The sequence below is a fragment of the Tachyglossus aculeatus genome, chromosome 6 (assembly GCF_015852505.1).
Source record: "Tachyglossus aculeatus isolate mTacAcu1 chromosome 6, mTacAcu1.pri, whole genome shotgun sequence".
Classification (NCBI taxonomy): domain Eukaryota; kingdom Metazoa; phylum Chordata; class Mammalia; order Monotremata; family Tachyglossidae; genus Tachyglossus; species Tachyglossus aculeatus.
In genome coordinates, this window is record NC_052071.1 from 16,287,832 (window position 1) to 16,312,409 (window position 24,578).

The 24,578-nt window shown below is 49.9% G+C and overlaps 1 protein-coding gene across 3 annotated transcripts in view; it reads right to left on the minus strand.

The window, feature by feature from the left end:
* Nucleotides 1-459: 459 nt before the first annotated feature.
* LOC119930112 (phosphatidylinositol-binding clathrin assembly protein-like) overlaps nt 460-24,578 on the minus strand; it is a 57,085-nt gene continuing 32,966 nt past the window's right edge. Inside the window, exons 9-21 of one of the 3 annotated variants that reach the window (XM_038748597.1) lie at nt 21,607-21,692; nt 17,799-17,922; nt 16,518-16,636; nt 15,698-15,804; nt 13,148-13,294; nt 12,522-12,581; nt 12,327-12,437; nt 7,407-7,517; nt 7,286-7,316; nt 5,831-5,954; nt 4,714-4,770; nt 4,114-4,221; nt 460-549 (exon numbers count right to left, since the gene is read on the minus strand). In XM_038748597.1, coding sequence (XP_038604525.1) covers nt 535-549; nt 4,114-4,221; nt 4,714-4,770; nt 5,831-5,954; nt 7,286-7,316; nt 7,407-7,517; nt 12,327-12,437; nt 12,522-12,581; nt 13,148-13,294; nt 15,698-15,804; nt 16,518-16,636; nt 17,799-17,922; nt 21,607-21,692 — 1,200 coding nt within the window. In that variant the 3' untranslated portion in view covers nt 460-534. The remainder of the gene's footprint in view (nt 550-4,113; nt 4,222-4,713; nt 4,771-5,830; nt 5,955-7,285; nt 7,317-7,406; nt 7,518-12,326; nt 12,438-12,521; nt 12,582-13,147; nt 13,295-15,697; nt 15,805-16,517; nt 16,637-17,798; nt 17,923-21,606; nt 21,693-24,578) is intronic. The other 2 variants (XM_038748598.1, XM_038748599.1) reach the window with 2 other exon arrangements.

The window sequence follows — 24,578 nt, forward strand, 5'->3', positions numbered from 1 at the left end:
CATTTCAAACTCACAGTACGACATTTGTGCATTACACGGAGCAATCGTAAAAGGGACTGAGGTCGGCGTAGTCGGCCTGCCGGCGAAACCCTCCAAGGTGGGCGCCCGCGTGGGCCCAGCCCGCGGAAGCTTCGACGCCCACGTTCTGCCGGGTGCCGGCTTCGGCCGTGGTTCGCCGGGGCGAGGGAGGCGGGCGGGCTGACGAGGGACGCCTTTCTGCCGCCACGACCCCACTCCGAACTCAGAGGTCCTTCCGCCCACCGGGCCTTCTCTTTCCTTCAACTGCGATTACCTTTTCGACCCAAGAGGTTCGGGGGTGGTGGCTTGACCCGGAGGAGACCGGCGAGGGCGGTCCCGTCCCGCGGTGACTGTTAGAAACAAGACTCCCTAGAGAGCTGCGACTGAAAGGGATTTTATAGCACGACAGAGCGAGGCCGGAAGGCCGAGTCGGAACCCGCCCGGCCCGGGGGGGCTGGAGAGGTCTCCTCGGGAACAGGTGTCTGGTGATTCCCGTGTCTTGTCGCTCGGGAGGCGCTACATGAACTGCATCTGAAAGGGACGTGGGAGAGATACACAGAGTCAGTCAGTACTGTAGACGGAGCGTGGCGTAGCGGATAGAGCACGGCCCTGGGAGTCAGAAGGGCCTGGGTTCTAATCCCAGCTCTGCCACTTGTCTGTGGTGACTTTGGTCAAGTTCCTTCACTTCTCTGTGTCTCGGTTACTTCATCTGTAAAGTGGAGCTTAAGACTGTGAGCCCCACATGGTACATGGACTGTGTCCAACCTGATCTACTTGTACCTACCCCAGCGCTTAGCACATAGCAAGCACTTGGCAAATACTATTATTATTATTTCTAGGCTTTGCCCAGAGGTCCCTGTTCGGTGAGCAGTCAGCCGGCTGCGGTTTCTCTGGGACTCTCCCCTAGACCATAAGCTCATTGTGGGCAGGGAATGTGCCTGCTGTATCGTTCCATTGTACTCTCCCATACACTAGGTACAGAACGACACACAGTAAGCGCTCAATAAATACGAACGATTGACCGGGAGATTGACCGAGCAGGTGCTCGCTATAGACTGGCGCCTGAGTGCGGCCATCTCCACTGGAACTGCCTCACGAATGCCCCCGATCCCTGAATCGCGACCTCTTTCAGCGGATGATGGGAGGGGAGAGGGAAGCTGCCAGAATCCCTGTTACATGTTGGGAGGAAGAGGAGAGAAAGTGCTGGAGATTCCTTGGAGACTTCATCTGGGTAATTGTACTGGAATTTCCCCAAGCACCCGCCTAAACAAAGCCTTGCCTGTTTCAGGCTCCCTGGGTCCCCTCAGGATAATGTGTCACGTGACCGCGTAACCGCGAGACGCTGGCGCTGTTGATCTCAGTCGCGTGTTTTGCACTCAAGAAAGGAGCGGCTCTTCTTCAGCGGTGGTTCCCAGAGGACCGCTAGACACCCGGGAGGAGGTGAACGCGGAGCTGGGCATGGGCACTGCCGAGTGCCAATCGGGCCTGCCTCAATGACACTCCTTTGGTACACGCAGCATGGCCAGGACTGAGAGACCACAGGTCTTTTGCGGATACCTGTGCGCCCACAGGGTCAAAAAAACTCCTGTCGATACGGTCTCATTCACCGAGCAGCGTGGCCTAGTCGACAGAGCCGGGCCTAGGAGTCAGAGGGCCTGGATTCTCATCCTGGCTCTGACAACTGCTTGCAGTGGGACCTTCGGCAAGTCACCTCGCTTCTCTGTTTCTCAGTTTCCTCAACTGTAAAATGGGGATTCAGTATGTGTTCTTGCTCCTCAGACTGAGTCCCATGAGGGACAGCGACTGTTTCTAACTCAATAAACTTGTATCTACCCAAGTGCTTAGAACAGTGCTGGACACATAGTAAGCACTTAAATACCATGGTAACAACAATAATGATAATAATAATCACCCTTGACACATGTCCAGGGTGAGTCACTCCCCAGCCCCTCTACCACCACGTGGGGTGTCTCTCTTTCTCACGCACACGTGGCATGTCACCCACACGTCAAGCCATTTACCACCCCACAAATGATTAATAGAAACAGAGACAAAATCTACCCCACAGACCCCAATTAAGGCAACCGATTCCAGTGGGAAAGTTCTTTAAGAACGGGGTTTGGGCAGAGTGCCGGGTTCTTTTCAGATTCTGGCCAAACCGTGGGCTCACGAACTCGGACGGCCCCGTTTGAGATAGGCCTGAAAACGCCCTTTGTGACGACCACAGCGAGGAAAAAAAAAATCTAATCTTGAAAAATCATTTCCTGGGTCTCATCTCGGCTGGCACTGGAGGGGAATTTCTACCACACAAACAGTCGCCAGCGAGCCCGGGACCAACTGAAAATATAAGGGACCCATGCTGAAAGGGATTTTTAGGTATCTGAACCAAAGGAACCACAAAGGCAGGTGGATGTATTAGACTGTCGGTGCCTCCCCATATCCGACTACTTGGGAAAACGTATCATCTCATCTCAAAAGGAAAAAAACAAAAAAACCCCAACTCTTTTGTGAGGGAAAAATGACAATCTCTTCTAAGCTCAAGAAAGGGGCAGGTAGAACTGAGACAAACGAGGGGTCAGACATTGGTATGCCCCGTTCCGATCAGTCTGGGGTAAGAAGTTAAGCCGTCAGCCACTTAAGTCGGCTTCTGGCTGGCTTCGTTCCGGTACTTCCTGACTGACTTCTGGGTTTGGAGCTACGGGGTTGATGTCGATTACGATGAATTAGACCGAGTCTCCTTCTGGTTCTTGGCCCGGCCTAAACAGAGGCAAAGACGAAAGGCGGACTTCGGAGTCGCTGTCCGCTTTCACCGCCCTCGAGGTAAGGAGGGTGACCGGGGTCTCAGAGACAGAAACTGACGCTTGCCCTCGCTCACTGGCAGTACCCTCTGGGAAAAAGGGCAGACTGCCAGATTTCCCCTATGGGGTCAACGCGGGACATGGCTGTCCTTCTCAAGACACCCACTTCCAAGGAGGAACCTCCAAAACGCCAGCCCTATGGGCTGGGTGATTGGGTCAGGCTGAGGCCTTCCCAGACTGAGCCCATTTTTTCCTCTCCTCCTCCCCATCCCTCCGGTCCTACCTCCTTCCTCTCCCCACAGCACCTGTATATATGTTTGCACAGATTTATTACTCTATTTTATTTGTACATATTTACTATTCATTTTGCTAATGATGTGCATCTAGCTTTATTTCTATTTATTCTGATGACTTGACACCTGTCCACATGTTTCGTTTTGTTTTCTGTCTCCCCCTTCTAGACTGTGAGCCCGTTGTTGGGTAGGGACCATCTCTAAATGTTGCCGACTTGCACTTCCCAAGCACTTAGTACAGTGCTCTGCACACAGTAAGCGCTCAATAAATACGATTGAATGAATGAATGAATGACCCAGTGAGGACCATCGGTGCCCGTCAGAGCCTGGCGCTTCATCGGGAGAGCCGGCGCAGACTGCTTGCGGCCAGAGCCCGGCATTTCCCTGATTGAGTTCGGTCTCCGCCATCCACTCTCCCCATCTGTGCCCCGGCCTCTACGTTACCCAACGTTGCCAAAGTGTAAGTTCTTCACCATGATCACCCCCACAACTTCCATGGCCGGGATGTCCCAGGTGGACGGAGCTGGCTGATGCCTTCTAAGAAGGCATGAGAAGCCTGAGAAGCTGAGAAGCAGCGTGGCTCAGTGGAAAGAGCACGGGCTTTGGAGTCAAAGGTCATGGGTTCAAATCCCGGCTCCGCCAATTGTCAGCTGTGTGACTTTGGGCAAGTCACTTAATTTCTCTGGGCCTCAGTTCCCTCATCTGGAAAATGGGGATTAAGACTGTGAGCCCCCCGTGGGACAACCTGATCACCTTGTAACTTCCCCAGCGCTTAGAACAGTGCTTTGCACATAGTAACCGCTTAATAAATGCCATCCTTATTATTATTCTAAGGCAGCCCGGGGAGACGGCTGAAGGAGGAGGGTGCTAAACTGTAACCTCCAGGATCCGCCCGAGGAAGGCTCGGATCTGAGAAAGGTCTGACCGACGGACGATCATTTGCTCCCGCCAATGGTAGGCCCGGCCCGACGCTCCATCAACTCATCCCAAGGGGTAAGACCGACCTGAGTTCCGGAGACGGGCGCGAAGGGGTTGGTGGGCCTCAGGCCCGGCTGCGTGTAAATCACAGGCTGCGGAGCCATCAGCGGCGCGGCTCCGAGCTGAGGTGGCACCTGAAATGGCAAACGGAAAACTCCTTCAGCTGGGCAGAGTCACCCGACGCTGTACAGGACGCCGAGGTCCGAGACTCTTCCAATCCACGCCAGGTGACCCGGGCGCTGCATTTCGAGTGGAGGGGAGGGAAATCCATTCAGGGACCCTCGGTTTATCTATGATTTTGTTTTCCAGAACGGGCCACCCCACGACCCGACGTCGTCCCGTTGGCGCCTCCTCGCCGACCGAGATCGGGATGATAGGACCCATCGGTTGGGGTTCGCCTCCTCTCCCTAACCCTGCTCACCTGAGGGAGATGCTCGGGAGCAATGAAATGGCTCAAAGGAAATAGCGGAGAGAGGAGGGGGAGGAGAAGCAACAGAGAGCACACGTAATACCAAAGCTCCACGACCAGTCCCCGAAGACAAGCAGAGACTGTAACCGGAGAGGGGACAAAGCAGGAAAAGCCGACTAACAGCCCTTCGGTCCGGGTCGTTCTGAGGGACTCTCACCATTCCATACACAGGCACTTGGGGTGTAGTCATCGGGTAGGTCGCCGGGGCAGGCACCTGGAACGACGACAAGAAGGGCGTGAGAATCCCCCCGATGTACAGATGAGGTAACGGAGACCCAGAGAAGTAACGTGACTTGCCCAAGGTCACACAGCAGCCAAGTGGCGGAGCCAGGATTAGAACCCATGGCCTTCTGATTCCCCAGGCCCGGGCTCCGTCCATTCTACCATGCTGCTCTCCGACCTGATTATCTAATTCTACCCCGGCGCTTGGCGTGATGATCGGCCCATGGTAAGCGCTCTATAACTACCACTGCTTGACTCGCTGGGAGACAGGGAAGATGACGGTGTGGTTGATGGGATGAGAAAGTGGATTTACGGGGGCAGATGAGGAATTTGGTTTTTGACGCATTAAGCTTCAAGAGGCTGAATGAAATGAAAGATTAAAGAAGCGGGGAGAGATTGGGGCTACTCGGATAGCTTGGTCACCTTACAGGAAAATGTAACGACAGCAACGGTTGTGGTACTTGTTAAACGCTGACTGTCTGCCAGGCGCTGGGGCAATCACTGGGGTACATACAGATAATCAGGTCAGATCCAGTTGCTATCCCAAATGGGGCTCACAATCAAAGTACGAGGGAGAACAGGGATGGAATCTCCATCGCACAGATGAGGAAACCGAGGCCCAAAGAAGTGAAGGGACCTGCCCCAGGTCACCCAACAGGCAGGTGACAGAGATGGGATTAGAATCCGGAACCTGTGATTCCCCGACCTAGGCTCATTCTACTAGAAAGTCATAACTTGTGGTAGATCTGATGTTGGCCTAGCAGGCTGACTGACAGTCCTAACTCCCAGAGTTCCAAATCAGGCTGGGAACAGCCCGGAGATGGACAGAAGTCCTCATTCTGGCCAGGGAGCCCCGGTAACATCTCCAAATCGTGGCTGGCAGGCTTGCGACTTCCTCATTTCTCTTCCGAGAACCCAGCCCGGGGGGAGGATCGGGGCCAACCAGAACCACAACGTCCCAAGAGGGAGGGGAGAGCCCAAGATGAATCAAACTGGACCACACGTCCCCCCGCCAGCACCCCAACGCCAGCCCCTGGGGTTAACGCATTTACCATATGTGGAGCGGGAGGGATGGGGGCGGGGGTCCAAGTGGTGGTGGACGTGCTCGTCTTCGCCTGCCAGTTCATTCCCCCGGTCAGTTTCTTCTCTGAAGGCTGATTCCACTGCATATCCGACCTGAGATGAGATCGAGGGGAACAGATTCTGCATGAACAATCTTGCCGTGGCCACACTCCAATTCGGAGTCAGAAAAAAAGGGGAAGTGTCCCATTTTTAAAGGAACTTTAAGAAGCTCCTTGATGAGATGTTTCAATCTATCAGTGGCATCTGGGTGCTTATTATGTGCAGATCCCTATACTAAGAGCTTGGAAAGACAGAATTAGCAGACAGAATAATACAATTAGCAGATACGCTCCCTACCTCAAACGAGCTTATAGTCTTTCTTGGCCCCCTCCCCAAACAAGCTTGTCTCCATCTCACCCCAGTGTCCTGTGGTGATCAGCACGTCCAGTCCTCTGGGCTAGTTCTCCAATTCTAGGCCCAGAGCCGCCCGCTCCCACCCAGACTACTTTCAGCCTGCAGAGATTTCAGAAATGTAAGATTTCCCCACTCGGTCAGAATTCTGCTTCCGGATCGGCAGGTCCGAGGGCCGGCCTGGAACCCTCTCGCTCGTCTCACGTAACGGAACACTGTTCGTACCCGCCAGAGTATGTGCTATTCCTGAAAATCTCTTGTCTGTTTTTAAACCAAGGAAGACGGTGCCAGGACCACCCTTCGCTGTTTACTTAGGGTGATTTGGTGCTTAAAACGCTCCATCACTTTTCCAAAGGCACCTGGCTAATTTTAATCATCAGCTAGGACGATTAAGACTCCTTCCGAGTACCCCCTAGAGCCCCAGGAATTATTCCACGGGGACACCATACTGTTCGGTAGGGCTGGATCAAAGAGTCCTTGTCCTTTGCTTTTTGCAAGAGAAAACAATTTGGCTAACGAATCAATGGCATTTACTAAACATCTACAGGGCATGTAGCATTAGCAAGCCCACAATCCTTGCCCACAAAGAATTAACACTACTGGAGGGCAGTCATCTCAGCCTTTGTTTCCACCTGGGCACCCCCGGTCTTTTGTTTTTTACATGGCATCTGTTGGGCACTTACTATGTGCAAGGCACTATGCTAAGCACTACAGTAGATTTAAACTAATCAGGCTGGAGACAGTCCATGTTTCACAAAATGGCTCACATTCTTAATCCTCATTTTACAGATGATGGAACTGAGGCCCAGAGAAGTGAAGTGACTTCCCCAAGGTCACACAGCAGACATGTGGCGGAACTGGGATTAGAACCCAGGTCCTTCTGACTCCCAAGCCCGGGCTCTATCCACTGCTTCTCACCTTAGCTGTGACAGGAGAGAGGCTACCAGTCTGTGAAATCAACCATTCATTTCTATTTTTTCTGCAATCCCCTCTGACACTAAAGGAACCGCCACAAATGTAAAACCCAAACTTACTTTTTCGAGGGGGTTCCTCCAAATCCAAGATCTGTTCAACAACAAGCAAAAATGAAAATGGGTGACTGCTCTTCAAGTACCTTTTCTCCCCTTAAACGTGAAATGGAAAATCGTGACATACTTCCCACCAGGTTAGCCAGAGAAGAATCGAGGTCGTTGGCTAAAATTTTCCCACCGGGCTGGCCAGCAGCTCGCTGGACTCGTGCGGCCGCTGTGGGTTGGAGCACGTCATCTAGAAACAGAAAACTGAAAAGAAAAGATGGAAACACTGTCAACAAAAAATGGCCATTTGGAAAACCATGCCTTTCCCCCGATATTTTGACTAAACACGGGTCGGGTTGCAGAGCTCAGATGGGGAGAACGCCCGACGATTCCCATTTCGTAACGTCTGGGTTTCATTTGTAAGTTTCGCCTTTCACACTAGAAAGGGCGTCGGTCAATGCAGTGGGACAACAGCTTCTAGCCTGCTGATTTTCCTCCTTTTGTTGATATTATTTATTCAATTCATTCAATCATATTTATTGAGCACTTACTGTGCGCAGAGCGCTATACTCAGTGCTCCGAAGTATTATGCCACCCGCTGCTCAGCTAATCCAAATGTCTGGGGCACAAGTACCGTTCAGATTAGGGCGGCCCCGCACAAAAACCACCCGATGGAAACAGAACGGCTCCGGGTTGCTGGCCTCCGATGCTTGTGCTCGTGATCCGGAGTTACTTAAGATCGTCCTTAGCCCCGTAACGGTATCCACCGTTACGGTGTAAGCAGCGTGGCTCAGTGGAAACAGCCCAGGGTTGGGAGCCAGAGGTCATGGATTTTAATCCCGGTTCCGCCACTTGTCAGCTGTGTGACTTTGGACAATGCACTTAACTTCTCTGGGCCTCAGTTACCTCATCTGTAAAATGGGGATTAAGACTGTGAGCCCCTCGTGGGACAACCTGATCACCTTGTACCCCCCACCCCCAGCGCTTAGAATGGTGCTTCACACTGTAAGTAAGCCCTTAACGAATGCCATTATTATTATTATCCCTCTCTAATGTTCTATTATACTTTCTCACACAGCATGCGCTCAACAAATACAATTCAATGAATGAATCCCTGTTCCGTTTTCACTCTACTCCTAAGATTTATCCTGCTAGTTCAGGAGCAGCTCAGGAAGCATCTCCGAGATGCTCGTCCGAGGATGGGCGGATTTGGGTTTTTGGTAGCGAGACTGGACCCTCTTGAGTCTGCATCCTCCACACCCCTGGTGTGCCATGGGCATGGCACATGTCTGCTAATTCTGCTTGGATTCCCAAGCGCTTAGTACCATTAACTGATTGCTGGGAATTATGGCCATTTTGACTAACTGTGGCCTTCAAGGAAATCATACATAAGGTTATTTTTATTCACCCAAATCGAGTTGTTTTAAGCTTTTCACGATCTCCAAATCTCAAATGTGCATTTTCTCAGCCACTGCTGAGCTGTACAGGAATTGGCAAGTCTTTATGACCGATATGCAGGAAATCATCCCAAGTTAAGGAGGGACGTGATGACACGGGCTTCATAACTAGGTAAATTTAGAGAAATATGGTGGCCCCGCTTCCCAGTTTAGCCGGGGCAGTCCTACGTCCCGGCTGTTCGGGCACTTGGTCACTGGTGAAAAAAACAATCCAAGGTCCTGGAAGAAGGGGGTGGGGAACATGGCTCCGGGTTTGGCACAAGGAGAGGCCTGGACCCCGTTCTATTCTAGGAGAGGAAAAGGACTCCCTCGGGTCAGGAGGAGGGTTCCCGCTAGGCCGCTGCTCCCAGGTGTCGGGAAGAGGGCACTGGCAGGTTCCCGTTTCTGACCGACCGTGGTTCCATTCCCGACTCGGAATGGAGGGCGGGGAAAGGGATCGCCGCTTCCACTGCCCCTGGGGCGCGCTCATGGAACCCAATGGCGCTCAGATGCCACCTCAGCTCAGTGGCCTAAAGGGAACCTGGACCCTCCTGTGTTCTGGTCCCAGACCTCTCATTCATTCAATTGCATTTACTGTGTACAAAGCACTGTACTAAGCACTTGGGAGAGTATGCCATAACAATAAACAGACACACTCCCTGCCCACAACCAACTTACCTCAGAGCTGGCTCACAGGAACCCTGCCCTCAGCCCACCCTAGGCTCAAATACAGCAACCCACCACAACCGAACATTATTACTAATAATATTTATTGAGCGCTTACTGTATGCAGAGCACTGTACTAAGTACTAGGGAGAGTACAGGAGAACATCGAAAACATTCCCTGCCCACAACAAGCATCCCTTCACACTACGGAATCCCTGGATTCCCTAGAAAAGCTCATTCGACACTGACTTTGATCAAACTTTTTTTTTTAAATGGTACTTGTTAAGCGCTCACTTTGGGCCAGGCACTGTACTAAGTACTGGGGCAGATAATAATAATAATAATAATAATGGCATTTGTTAAGCGCTTACTACTGTTCTAAGCGCTGATACAAGATAATCAGGTTGGACACAGTCCCTGTCCCAAATAGGGCTCCCAGTCCTAATCCCCACTTTACAGCTGAGGGTACTGAGGCCCAGAGATGTGAAGTGACTTGCCCATGCTCACACAGCAGCCAAATGGACTCCCGGGCCCGGGCTCTTTCCACTAGGCCAAGCTGCTTCTCCAACTCACACGTGGCCACTTGATCCACTGAACACGTTTACCACAACTGAGAACACAAGCCCTTTCAGAGAATGGCCAGGTTGGCCTAAGGCAGGCAGATGTGGCGCAGACTGGAAAACTAACTAGGCTCTGCCCGCTTTGCCAAAATACCCCTGCACAGTAGGATCCGCTGGCCAGCTAGAGGAAGGCTGATGGGTTCGGCTTGTGCCTTCTGGGCACACGGCACGGCTGAGGTGAGGTGGAAGGGGATCTTTTTGACTCTGGTACAAATCCACGCTAATTCCTCACGTTAACAATTATGTTTCATAAATTGTTTACATTAATGTCCATCTCGCCTCCTACACTGGAAGCTCACAGCAGGCAGGGAACTTCTTGTAACTTGCTCTCCTAATTGCTTAGTACAGTGCTCCGCACAGTGTAAGCACTCAATAAAAAGCACTGACTGACTGATGGGGAATCCAGAACAGGGTATTAACCATCACCGTGGTGACAGAGCTCGTTTGGGCCCTCTCTCCATCGCTAAAGTACACGGTTTTCGAAGTTCCGCACGCTCTGGGTGGGGCCGACCGCACCATTCCCTCCGGGCGTCTCTTCGGCCTCGAGGGGCCGTGACATCAGACCCTAAAGTGCTCTGAGTAAACACTCACCCATTAAATCGGCAGCAGGTGTGTTCCATCAGGAGCATATGTAAGAGAGGAGGGGAAAGAAAAAAAAAAATATACCAGAGTCCTTGTTCAACACGACCAACAGCTAAAGGAGAGATTTATGAATTCAACCTGAAGAGGGAAAGCACTCATTTCAGCTCTGTGAATTCTAGTTGCCCCACTGGATTTCTGAGGGAACACCACTGCTCTACCAACCAGAGAGGAGTTCTGAATTCTCTCGGTAATTCCGGGGAGCCTCTGGCGTGGAAGGAACGTACAATGGGAAAGTAATGGCTCTTGCAACCATCGGCAGACGACCGCGGGGAGGGAGCACAGGAAATCAACGGGAGGGTCAGAAAGCATTGGCCCGGAGACAGAACACCGACTGAATGGCCAGGCCCCGGGGGAAGGCGCCGATGGTTCTAATCCCAGCTCTGCTGATTGTGTGCTGTGTGACCTGGACTAGTCGGTTCACTTCTCTGTGCCTCAGTTACCTCATCTGCAAAATGGGGGTTAAGACTCGGAGCCCCATGTGGGACATGGACTGTGTCCAACCTGATAACCTTGTATCTACTCCAGTGCTGAAGAGTGTTTGACACATAGTGAGGGGCTTAACAAATACCATAAATAAATCACTAAATAACTGAACGAATAAAGATCAAATGTGAAGTAGTAGAACTGCTAAGAAAAACCAAAAATGCAGGTACAGAATGGGGACAGATGAGTGAAACACAATTACTAATGGACATTAAACCGAATGGGAATTAGCAATGGAGTGCCTTTATTATTTTTCTTCTTAATATTATCATTATTAACAATAATGATAATAATAATAATGGTATTTGTAACGCGCTTACTATGTACCAAGCACTGTTCCGAGCCCTGGAGTGATTGGTTTAGATACAGACAGTGATTCAAAGGGGGCTCACGGGCTAAGAAGGAAAGAGAACAGGTACTGAAGCCCCATTTTACAGATGAGCAGAATGAGGCTCAGAGAAATGAAATGACTTGCCCTAGATCACGCTGCAGGGAAGCAGTAGGACCAGGATCGGAACCCGGCTCCACCGGCGCCCAGGCCCAGGCCTGCACTCTTGCTGTTCGGCCACACCGCTTCCCTAAAAGAGTCCCCGTCATGTTGGGATGAATTACTCAGGACTAGAACTGGGAAGGAAGGAACAAAGACTTGGGAAGACGTTCTTCCCCGCTACACTGGCCTAGCCGGACCCTCTATTCCCAGAGTCTGCCTCCCACTCTGGGGAAGCGCGCTTTCCAGAGGACGGAGTCCGGGGAAGAGACGAAAAGAAAAAGATAAGATCACTGGACAAAAGATAAGTCTCGTGAGGAAAGGCTAAAAGAAGTGGGGTGGTTTAGCTGCAAAAAAAGACTTTAACTGGCCTTAAGTAGATGAAGGCTTTTAGGAAATGGACTCAAATCAAAGCGGGAGAGATTCTGACTGGGCCTAAGGGAGAACCCACTCGATGTGAGGCGGAACAACTGGGGAACTGACTTCTGCTGGAGCCTGGAGGACGTCCCCCCCCCGGGATACCCTACGGAGAGGAGATGGGCAGTTGCCAGGTGACGAGGTCGGATGATCCCCTCAGTCCTTCTGGCCCTAAGATGCCACGATCGGAGAGCTACTGGGCGTCATTCTCGTGGAAGAGCTGCGGCTTGGCCGACAGAGCCGCCACCGAGAAGCCACCGTTCCTCACAACCACGGAAAATATCTGAGGCCCGGGAAGTCGCTATTACCGCTGGCGGTCCCGTATTCCGGCGCAACCGACTTGGCTCCGAACACGGCGTCGAAATCCACGTTGATGGCTGAAGCGGCAGGATTCTGCGGGGTTGACCGGAGGGGGAATCCTAAGGAACAAAGTGAGAGAGTTAGCTGCCACGGGATGCCGTGAGGCCATGACGGAAACAAAAGGTCAAAAGAAAAGAGATTACCGTCAGATGTCACGGCGGGGTACACGGAAGCGTAGGCAGCCGTAGGAGCACTAAAGTCATCTTCGTGCAGTATAGGGGAGAGGACAGGAGGAGAAGGGAGCGGTGGGGATTGAGAGAGAGAGAGAGACACACACAGAGACAGAGAAGCTGACACTGAGTCATGGCACTGACAGTTCAAAACTTTTCAAACCACCCTAGCCCAAGGCCCAGAGAGGAAGCTCTTCTACCGTATCTTGCTGAGGAGAACCCTAAAGAAACCAATCGGACGATGTCTCAGAAGGCATCCATTAAACGAAACTTCTCCTCGGTGGGCCGCCTCAAAAAGCAGACCGAGTGAAAGTCAGGTAAGTTCCCGAGAGCTCAGGAGAGGGTTAGTCCATCAGCCGGGGGCTGCAGCAGCAGCCTTGTGCCCACGGACCGTATTTCGCCCCAGGTTTCCGGAATAAAAACCAATTAACCTGATCTATGGATGCAATCCAAAGCAAAAGACTTGAGGTGCAATGTGGCAGATTCCTTATGTTAAAGGATTGTGGCAGAGGAAGAAGGGAAAGGGGGGAAAAGAAAGGTGGTAAATCACATCTCCTACTTCCATTTGGGAAACAGAAAGGATAGTAAAGGGTGTTTACCACTAAACAGTTCCACTGTTTGTTTGGAGGAAAAGGTAGAAGTGACGAGAGGGGAGGTGGATTTTACGGCTTCTTCGACCGGCTCCATGTCGAAGATGTCCAGATGTGGAGGAGAACCAACACATCCATTGGATGATGAGAAAGGACCTTTCGTGTAGCACCAACGGGAAAAGGAAACAGAAAAGATCATCTCGAGTACCAGCGGGCCGCAGAGGATGCAGAGGACACAGAGACCGTCTATCGGCAGTGGGAGGTTACCGGCAGGGGGTGGGCGGATCTGAGCCTGGGAAGTTGGAAGGAGGAAGCCCTTCTCCCCGTTCCACTCCGGTTTCGGGCGAAACCCCTTGAAATCCCAGCCCCGAGAGATGTAAACCCGGAGTCCCCTGGAGTCCCCTCAGGTGGCCACCACTCTGGTTGGGTGGGTGGGAAGTTTTCTAAATGTAAAGCCCAGCTGATAGCCAGATGTGAGAATCGAGCTCTGGACTACCCTTCTCCGCCCCTCCCACTGCGGTGGATAGGACTTGGACCTGAACACATGGGAGAGCCGACCCGCAGACAGTCCAGGTCCCTTTTTTAGGGCTGTGGGTAGTAGGGATGTGTGAAAGGGATTCCAAGAGCTTAGTACAGTGTTCTGTGTACAGAAAGTGCTCAAAAAGTACACCTAACTGATTCTTTGCTTTCATGTGCCCAAGAGGCGCTTTGGGGATGGGGACGGATAAGGCCGCTCTGCTAGATGAGAGGGGTTGGGGAGAGGAAAAAGCAAACAAACAAAAAACCACCCGGCACTGCTCAGACGGAAAACCTCCTGAGGCTGGCAGAGGTGAGTCTTCCTTCAGTTCCCCTTTCCCAAGGGCTTAGTACAGCGCACCACAATCAGAGGGTGCTCTGTCAACAGCGTCGCTCCCACTAGGGAGAATTCCGCCATTTCTCCCACAGATCACAAAGGTTTCCCTTTTTATAAAAAAAAAGGCTGATTCTCCGTTAAACGGCCATTTGCTTAACAGAGTGGGAGTTCACCCCGAACCTCCCCCCTCAAAGGACACCCCGGCATGTTCTCCCGGCCCCTCAAAGCCAAAGGCGTTGTTATGTTCCCATTTTGCAGAGAAGGAAATGGGTCAGAGTTGAGCCGGGGAGACGGGGGCTCGCCCAACAAGGCCAGTGGGTCCAAAAGAGCTGGCGCCGGGCCCCACACGGTTTACAAAGAGAAAAATAAGTGGCTGTCACACTCTTTTTCAGAACGATCTTGACAGCTATCTAGATTACAATGGCAAAGAGGCGCGTGCTGTGGGATTCGATATAAAACACCCATTCCAGGGGCTGCTATAGGATAGGCGAGTTTCAGTCCCATGGACCACCAACCTCAGTGCCCCCTTAGAAAACTGGCAGAGCCCGCTGTCCGGATAAGGAACCCAAGGGAAAAAGTGCCAATTCGACAGCGTGATTTCTGATTCAGTTCCCCTACCGACGGTTTGGATTCGGGTTATCGCCGTTACCGTGGCTGTTTAAAAAGAAGCGACAGCCCTACCCAGCAAATCCTGAACGGGTTTGGTTTGGGAAAAATTTTTTCTTTTCTCCTAACAGAAAACAAGGAGTCCCTATGGCATGTAAGAGTCACTTACAGACAGAAAAATAGGCAGTTTCCCAGGTGTTCTCCTTGACTGTTATAAATAATTTTTACATATACCTATGTAGTTTTGTACATCTAGAACGCCAAAAGTGACAATAATATTTCGATGACTTTTGAACATCCCTAACTTCTGTAAATGGAGTACCAAAAGCAGCGTGGCTCAGTGGAAAGAGCAGGGGCTTTGGAGTCAGAGCTCATGGGTTCGAATCCCGGCTCCGCCACTCGTCAGCTGTGAGACCTTGGGCAAGTCACTTAACTTCTCTGGGCCTCAGTTCCCTCATCTGGAAAATGGGGATTAAGATTGTGAGCCCCACGTGCAAAACCTGATCACCTTGTATCCCCCCAGCGCTTAGAACAGTGCTTTGCACATAGTAAGAGCTTAAATACCATCATTATTATTATTATTATTATTATTATTCTTTCTGTCAGGAAGCACTGCCCAACTTAAAAACTTAGGATGAAAGAGAAGGGTGAAGAACAGGATACTTAGGTGGCTCGTTTGGTTTTTATCGGCTTTGCCTTTTAAGCTTATCGAAGCACAGAACTCAGGTCAAAATATCCGACCCTGAGAGGAGCTTCCAAAGAAATAGCATATTTTGCTTTCTCTGGGGAGTCGATCGACGACGGTTCCACTGGCATTAATAAGGACTAGTTCAACTCCCAGAAAGTCACCTAGCTGTCATTTCTGACAAACGTTTAATTTTGCCTACTTCGACGGTGTCAAAGTCATCACGCCTCTAAGCACAGAATGAGTTCCTAAAAGAGGAGACCAAAAGCACATCTTTTGATGCTACCTTAAGACTACCAAGGGCCATCGTGAGGTATGGGGCTTTTGGGTTTCTGCGGTAGCACCTGTGTTACAAAGAAAAGAAAAAGGGAGGTCCCGTAATGTGAACTCTGTGTCTTTTGGTGCCTCGACTTACCTGTCCCCCAGGCACTGCCTACGGAGGTGGCGATAGCTGGGGTGCTCTGGACAGTTGGAACGAATGCAGGCTGAAGGTCAAAGAGATCGCTAGAGAGATTGGGCATACTGTGAAGAGAAAAAGTGGCACCATTTCAGCCTGGACTCCTGAAAAACTAGAGCATTCTACCGTCAACAGTCTCAGCATACCCTTAACACAAGGAACTCCTGGCGAGAAACCCTCAGGAGTCCATGAGAAGCAGACGTAAAGTAGTCCAAATAATGACATACGTCCAACCGTACAACTGAATCCACCTGTACCCCAAAATGCTGACAGTTAGGTACGTGTGCTAGAGGTGGCTTTGGGGTTTGGGTTTCTCAGGGTGGCGGGGCTCAATCTGGGGAGGCTGGTTGGACGAGGAGGGGTTTCAGGAGGGTTTTCGATCGGTCCATCGACGGTACCTTCAGACGCGAGCCCTGGCCTGCCGGATTTGGGGAGGGAGTCTGTAGCGTGTACAACAACGGGAGAGAGGGAGTGGAGGGGCGGGGAAGAATCCATGGCGACTGTATGGGGACAGGGACTGTGTCCAACGCAGCACCTGGCACATACTAAGCGCTTAACAAACACCATTTAAAAAAAAAAGGGAAAAGGCATTTTGGTCGGGGCACCGGACCTGGGACCTGAACTAGGGGCTGGGGGATCCCCCAGACCTGCCAGAGAGAATCACAGACCGCCTGAGGAGGGGCCCACCCAAAGGCCAGACAGGCCCTGGGTCGGCCCTTGCTGACGTGATTATACTTCCACTTTTAAGGCTCGATGGAACCATGACAGTTCGTCTCACCTATTGGTTGTGGGTGCCGGGGCTGCGGTGACATGGATGCTTTTTCCCGATAAAGCGCTTGGAGACTCGGTTGTGGAAGCAGAATTCGAGACCACTGAAATCTCTCTTAATCGCTGCTCCTACAACGAAAGCATCAAGTCTCAGTTGGCCAGAAGAGACTTCCCATAAAATGAATCTATCAGCTCTCTCGCTCTCCCTCGCTTCTCTCCTATTATGATCCAATCAGTAATCTCCGCTCCTCTAGGGCTTTCCAACTCTCTGTACCCAGATCACATCTGTCCCACCACCGGCCCTTCTGCTCACATCCTCCCTGGGGCGAGGCACTGTCTCCCCTCTCATAGAGGACGGTCCTCTGTTCTCCCTATTTTCAAAATCCTGCTAAAATCACATCCCTGAGAAGCCCTCCCTAAGCCCTGTTTTCTTCAACCTGCTCTCCCCTCTCTGTCGAGTACACACTTGGCTGTGTATCCCTTAGTACTTGGATACTCACCCCAGCTGTACAGCACTTATGTACCAATAATAATCATAATAGTACTTGTTAAGAGCTTACTATATGCACTCTTTCCCCCAGGCCAGGCCGCTTCTCAACAGTCACTTGTCAGCTAGCACAGCGTTTATCGTGGCGGCGCCCCTGTGAATCGTGAGGGTTTACACACCGGGCCACCACACGTCTGTCCCTCTCCTACCCGGAACACTTTCAGCACACGTCTCAGCATATATGTGCGGCCAAATCTGGGGACTTCAATCGAGCGAAAGAGTGCTTTAAACAACACTGACGTCAAGAGTCAAAGGTCCAAACGTCGGAAGGCACAACAGGGGATGTCTGACTAACACTAAATTGAGCTCGGACCCTCTATTTTTTTCATTATAAGCAGTCAGACCTGCCAGACGTTATAAATAATCCCTTCTCGCTATTTCTTAGATTGGGAGCCGTGTGAGGGGCAGGGACTGCATCCAATCTGATAGCCTCCGAACTACCATGGTGCTTGGCACAGGAGCCCTTGGGAAATACTGAAAGCGAACACCACAGAAGGAGAAAAATGACTACTGTCACAGGGAAACTATAAAGGGAGATCAGCTTTGGAGCTCTTGGCAAAAATCCTTCGGTTCATTTCTCCTCCAAAAAACTCCACTGGTTTGGTTCTGCTTCTGGCTAGAAAGCAAAGGCTGCTAAGACAGCAAGTGTACGTTTAAACGGTTATGTCTGTTAGGGTGCAATCTGCTTCCTTTCGGGAGAACAATGAACTAAGCAAGCTCAGAAGCAACCAACTTATGCCTCACCTTAAGTGCTTGCAGTCTAGCCTGTTCTTCTTCTAATGCTTGTTGTTTCTCCTTCTCATCCATTCGGGTAAAAGACATTCCTGTGTTGGCGAGGGTGGACACGGCGCTTGATAAGGTGCTAGCCCTAAAATGACAAGTTCCAGTATTTAGAGACCATGTTGCACAAGCTGGGGGGGATTAAAAAAAACAAACCAAAAACACACAAACTCTTTTCTGTTGAAAGATCCATTTTACCAGGATGTTTTTTTCACCCATTATTATGTGTGTCCAATTCACCTTCGGTTGGAGAGGAACTACCACTCTATATCCAGAATTCTGAGGGGAATGCAAAATAAGAGCGGTCTTCACCCAGGGATAAAATGGCGTATGTCACGGCTGCCTAAGAGCAGCTTGCCAAGAACAGCTTAGAAGTGAGAGAAGAGTCACATTAGTCCCTACTAAAACCGTTGCATGAAACATGGGGAAAATGATAATTTCAAATCCCATGCACAAAAGAAGCTTCCTGACCTATGCTTGGTACATGGGTTCTGCTTGCTCTCTAAAGTCGAAGAACCATTCCATGTTTAACGGACTGTCTCCCCCTCCAGACTGTAAGCTTGTTGTGGGCAAGAACGTGTCTACCAACTCTGTTGTAGTCTCCCAAGAGCATAGACCCGAGCTCTGCACACAGTGCTCAATAATACGAATGACTGGAGCATCACAAGCAGTCTGACGTATACCTTCCGCTCATCCCTCGCTGGCTGATTCATTCATCAGCCTGCGACAAGTTGTAACATGAGAGACAGGAATCAGGTCCTGGCGGCATTTCCTACTGCTTCTTTTGGAACTAGTCTCTAGCAGGAACCACCGAGGTTACAGCAAGCAAAACAACTTGATCTCGGGTATCAGAGACAGGTCGGAGTCCATTCTAACAAATACCCTTAGAGGGACGGGTTCGGTACATAAGCCTTATCCTCAATGTCCGGCAAAAAAGCCCCTCATTTTGTCTACTGCTCCCCAAAATGTGTTGTAAAAACGTTCCTCCAAACCAAGTCCCCCTCATCGCCAATCGCCGACTGCACTTTGGTCAGGGAGAGACCATGTCCAATATGGGGACGGGTTTGTGTGTGGTGGTGGGGCAGGACGGGACACCTCCGGTCCCTGAGACTGGACAGGCTGGAGAGGGACTCATTGGGGTTTGCTGGCCCCTGTGGAGCTTGGAGGTGGAGCCCAGTGAGCTGGAGGCTTTGCTTTCTGTGAGGTGCTCATTCGTCTGGCCTGGAGAGCACCGGCCAGGGAAAAGAGAACTGTGGGAAACCACCTCGCTCCGCTGAGATTCCAGGACACCGGCAGATTGCCGAGGCCCAAGTGCCGGGGTCTGGGCAGGGTTTGGTGACTCCAGCCTCCATCTCTCTCTCTCTTCCATCCCCGAGGCGGCCACGGGGATGAAACAGAACCGGCAGGCCAGTGATGCTGGGTTCCGCTGTGACCAAGATCCATTTTGGCAAAATGCTTTAGGCTTCCAGGAGCTGACTTGTTTTCCCTCCGAGACACCAAACTGGGATACATTTCGGACATGCTATGTGGCAAATGAAAGCCCTGCTTGGAAATACGTGAATGAATGCTGCAACGCCAACACAGAAGGGAGGAAGCCACATTTCACTGACAAGGTGGCAAGCGGCAATCGACAGTAGACATTCAGACGGTAGACTGGTCTAGGGCAGCATGGTGAGAAGCAGCGTGGGTCACTGGGGAGAGCGTGGGCCCAGGAATCAGAAGGATCTGGGTTCTAATACCGGCTCCGCCAAATGTCTGCTGTTTGACCATGGGCAAGTCACTTCATTTCTCTGGGCCTCAGTTTTCTCATCTGTAAAATGGGCATTAAGACCAGGAGCTCCATGTGGGACAGGGCCTGCGTCCAACCTGATGAACTTGTCTCTACCCCAGTGCTTAGAACAATGCTTGCCACATTAGTAAGCGGTTAATAAGGCCCATAATTACGATTATTACCATTACAGGGCAGTATCAAGATCAGGGGTTTATGCCTTAGTTCCCGTCCTTTTCATTCATTCAATCATATTTATTGAGCGCTTACTGTGTGCAGAGCACTGTAGTAAGCGTTCGGGAAGTACAAGTCGGCAACATATAGAGACGGTCCCTACCCAACAACGGGCTCACAGTCTAGAAAGGGGAGACAGACAATCAGCTGTAGAGGTCGTGGAAGGCCTGTTGAGGCTGGAATGTGGCCAACTCGGCCAAACATGGGAGCTCATTCAATCAGCCAGCCAACGGTAATTACGAAGCGCTTACTATGTGAAGAGCACTGTACTAAGTGCGTGAAAGAGCACAGTATAACAGACATGCTGCCTGCCCACATTGAGCTTATAGTTTAGAGGTCAGCATATGAGGGCTCCGGGGCTGAATTATTAACTAGGACCACCCCTCTACTGGAAGACCTCTCCATTTCTGACGCCGGCCACCGGGACGGAGACTGGCTGCCCGCCGTTCTGAGGGAGGACCTGGTCACCACCATTGCCCTCCACCCTTCAAGTGCTCTGGGTTGTACTGGGCCCCTCTAGGGGAACAGTAATAATAATAATAACGATAGCATTTATTAAGCGCTTACTATGTGCAAAGCACTGTTCTAAGCACTGGGGAGGTTACAAGGTGATCAGGTTGCCCCACGGGGGGGCTCACAGTCCTAATCCCCATTTTACAGATGAGGGAACTGAGGCACAGAGAAGTTAAAGTGACTTTCCCAAAGGCACACAGCTGGCAAGTGGCAGAGCCAGGATTTGAACCCATGACCTCTGACTCCAAAGCCTGGGCTCTTTCCACTGAGCCACGCTGGACGGGAGACCACTGCCTCAAGATCTAGACTTCATGGGATTTCATCCTATTCTTTCAACCAGTCAATCAATGGTATTTACTGAGTGCTTACTATGTGAAGAGCACTGTACTAAGTGCTTGGGAGAGGACAATATAGAAGGGTTTGTCTTTGGACAACACACGGTGGCCAGAAAAAAAAAAGTAAAGAACCGTAACCCCATAGATAGCTCAACTTGCTACCCAGAGCAGTTGCTAAAGTTAAAAAATACCTGTTCTCTCTACTTAGACTGTGAGCCCCATGTGGGACACGAACTATGCCTGCTCTAACTTCTATCTGCCCCAGTGCTTAGAACAGTGCTGGACATATAGTAAGTCCACAACAAATACGATTTAAAAAAATAACCACATTCATTGAGCACTTACTGGGTGGAGAGCCCAGTAGTAGGTGCTTGGGAGAGTACTAATATAACAGACTCAGTAGACACATTCCTTGTTCACAAAGAGCTTACTGTTTAGAGGACTACACTGTAAAAGAAATCCAAACAAAACTGAATATTGAAAATGAGACGACAGAAGAGGAAGAGTTGGACATTTTGAAGGGTTGGTCAAAGGTCTCAGAGACAAGATAAAGCATGAGCCTAGGAGTCAGAAGGACCTGGGTTCCAAATGAGAAGCGAAGATAAAGCATGAGCCTAAGAGTCAGAAGGACCTGGGTTCCAATTCCAGCTCTACCGCTTGTCTGCTGGGTGACCTTGGGCAGGACACTTCAGTTCTCTGGGCCTCGGTTCCCTCATCTGTAAAATGGGAGACTCTGAGTCCCACAGGGGATACGGATTGTGTCCAACCCGATTGGCTCGTACCAACCCCAGCGATTAGTACAGTACCTGGCACATATTAATTGCTTAACAAGAACCTAAAAAAATAAATACATGAATAAACAACCGACATTCAGAATGCATGCAAAATTCAACTTCGTTCCAAACTAGGGTGTCTGTTTTACCTGCTGGCGGCTGACACTTCTTTTGTTTTCTTCCCTTCCAGAGAGGCCAAATGTTGTTCCAATGCTTCAAGCAGGCTGCTCGGTGCCTAAAGTTACAGATCTCATAAAAATCACCGGTTTGGGGAAAGCGGATGACGTCAAAGTCCCACCCTCCGTAATGAAAAAATAATATTCAGGCTTCAATCTTAACTTTCGGAAACGAAAGAACACAAAATTCCAGCATCGAGATCAGATAAGGCCTGATCTGATAACGCCCCAAGCCGCTCTCATGGGAGAAACATTCACAACGATATATTAAGTCCGTTCAAGAGAAGAGGTAGATCAAACAAGCAACGGCTCAAAATTCTGAAGTTCACGGGAACGGAATGAATTCTACCAGGCGCTGAGCGCTAAAGCAAGTTAATCAAGCCTAATCGGCTCTAAGCAAATGGTTCCCCCATGGCTAAATTCTTCCCCAGCAGCTGGCTGCCACACCACACCCACGCATGTGAGAATTTTGTACTTTGATACTGATCTGTCCATCGTGCCACCCAAATTTACATAAAAACAAAGATGAGCTCCAGAACCACTCAAACTAAGCAAGGGAAATTAGGGTGCAGTCATTTTTCTGATAATGAAAAGTAGCTCACGGTCACAACTGGTGATTTAGAGGTGACATTCACTTTGAAGCCTCAATATTATTCTTGTAACACTGAAAACTCTCACTCTATTTGTAAAGTTTAATGTCACTCCTTTTCTTGGCTATTTCGAGAAATACACTAGTCCCTCAATGTACATATTTTGATTTTCATACTCATTCTGTTTTCAACTGAACCCGTAAGTTCTGTAAAAACTTTTCAGAGCATGTTTTAACCTACATATCCATTTCTCTAACTTGGTGAGGTAAGCAAAAAAAAAAAAAGAAAACCACAAACAAAAAAAATTCAGCTAACCTGTAATGCGGTACAACTATTCAAAGAGCATTAACAGATTCAAAAACCAGCAGTGGTATAGTGTGTGCATTCTTAGGGCAGAACCAGTTTCCTCTTCAGGGCTTAGAACCATGCTTGGCACATAGTAACCACTTAACAAATACCATTATTATTACTATTATTATTATTGTTATTAACAACAGAGCAGAGATATATAGCCTTGGTGAAAGAACAAGGGCCTGGGAATCACCCTGGGTTCTATTCCAGGCTCCGCCACTTTGTCCACTGTGTGACCCTGGGCAAGTCACTTCACTTCTCTGTTCCTCAACTGGAAATTGGGGATACCTGCTCTCTCTCCTACTTGGACTGTGAGCTACACGCAGGACAGGGACTGTGCCCGACCTAATTAACTTGTACTTACCCCAGCGCTTAAAAAGCACCTATCAAATATCATTTAAAAAAAAAAAAAAGAAAAACCAGTCAGCTCCTGAAGGAGTTACACCACCTCAAAAAGGACCGATGAAACTCTGATTCTGGAGAATGTTTAAGTGGGGAAAACTAAAAATGACCTGAGAATCTGGCTAAAGTTAAAGGCAGAAACTCAATTCATGCTGAACGTAAGGAAGAAGGGCCGGGGGCGAGAAGAAAGGACATCATCCATACTGGACTTTAATGCAATCGGTCCAAATCAGGGAAGGCTGACAAAACAAGCATGCTAGATTGGTCGAAATTCCTAAGAATTAGGAAGAGTATTTCAGTTTTAATTACGCTTTAGCTACTACCTAACAACTAGCTGCTTTTTAGCAGGCATGCATGAAACTACAGCCCAAGACGGAGCTCAGCAGAAAAGTCTGTTGTTTAAATTAAAAGACATTTGTAGGTATGCGACAGGATCCGGCAGGCATCCTTAGAAATAGGAGAAACAAAAAAATTCTCCCCACTAAGGATCCTTAGGACAGCAATTTGATCTAGAGATCTTAAAGGGCTCACCCTGCCTGAAATGGAGAAGGGGCCGGGAGGGAGGGTGGAGAGGAAGTGGGGAAACATGCCCAAAGCATTTGAGTCTCTTTCTAAAGGAGGGAATGCAGTGAGGTTAAAAGATGGTCAATAATAATAAGGGAGTTGCCATGAGAGATTATCTATAAAATATGTTCTCCTGGGCCTCTGTTGACACTACAAACTCATCACGTGGTTCCCGCTGATTTCCCAGACTGGAGTGAGCTATAATTCACCATAATTTCTGCTATTTGCTGACCTCTCCCCCACCCACCATACCCTGCTGCTGGAGGCAGGCTGGTCCACCGAGAAACAGTGAGGAGCAGCGTGGCGAAGTGCCCAGAGGACGGGCCTGGGAGTCAGAAGGACCTGGGTTCGAATCCCAGCTCTGCCACGTTTGCCGTGTGACCTTGGACAAGTCATTTCGCTTCTCTGGGCCTCAGTTTCCTCAACTGTAAAATGGGGATTAAGAGTGTGAGCCCCACGAGGGACAGGAACTGTGTCTGATCTGATTAGTTTGTATCTATCTCAGTGCTTAGAACAGTGCCCGGCACATAGCAAGCACTTGACAAGTACTATAATTATTATTACTATTATTCACTGAAAGGTAAATCTGGAAAACTATAGATTGGACAACAGCACTATCAAAAAACAAACCCCAAACCTTATTTAATCATTATTATTTTTTCCCCCACTGTCACTGGGCGGGGGGGTGGGGGGGAAGGGGACACATTTTGGTTCAAAATCAAGAGGGGAGAAAGAGCAATTTGACCAGATAATAAAAAGAATGCAGAGAAGTCAGGGATGGGGTTAAGCGCACCACAAAGGGCAGTTACTTTGGGGAAGAGTTGTCCAAAAAAGGAAACAGGAGCATTTATAAAACATAATAATAATAATGGCATTTATTAAGCACTTACTATGGGCAAAGCTCTGTTCTAAGCGCTGGGGAGGTTACAAGGTGATCAGGTTGTCCCACGGGGGGCTCACAGTCTTAATCCCCATTTTACAGATGAGGGAACTGAGGCCCAGAGAAGTGAAGTGACTTGCCCAAAGTCACACAGCTGA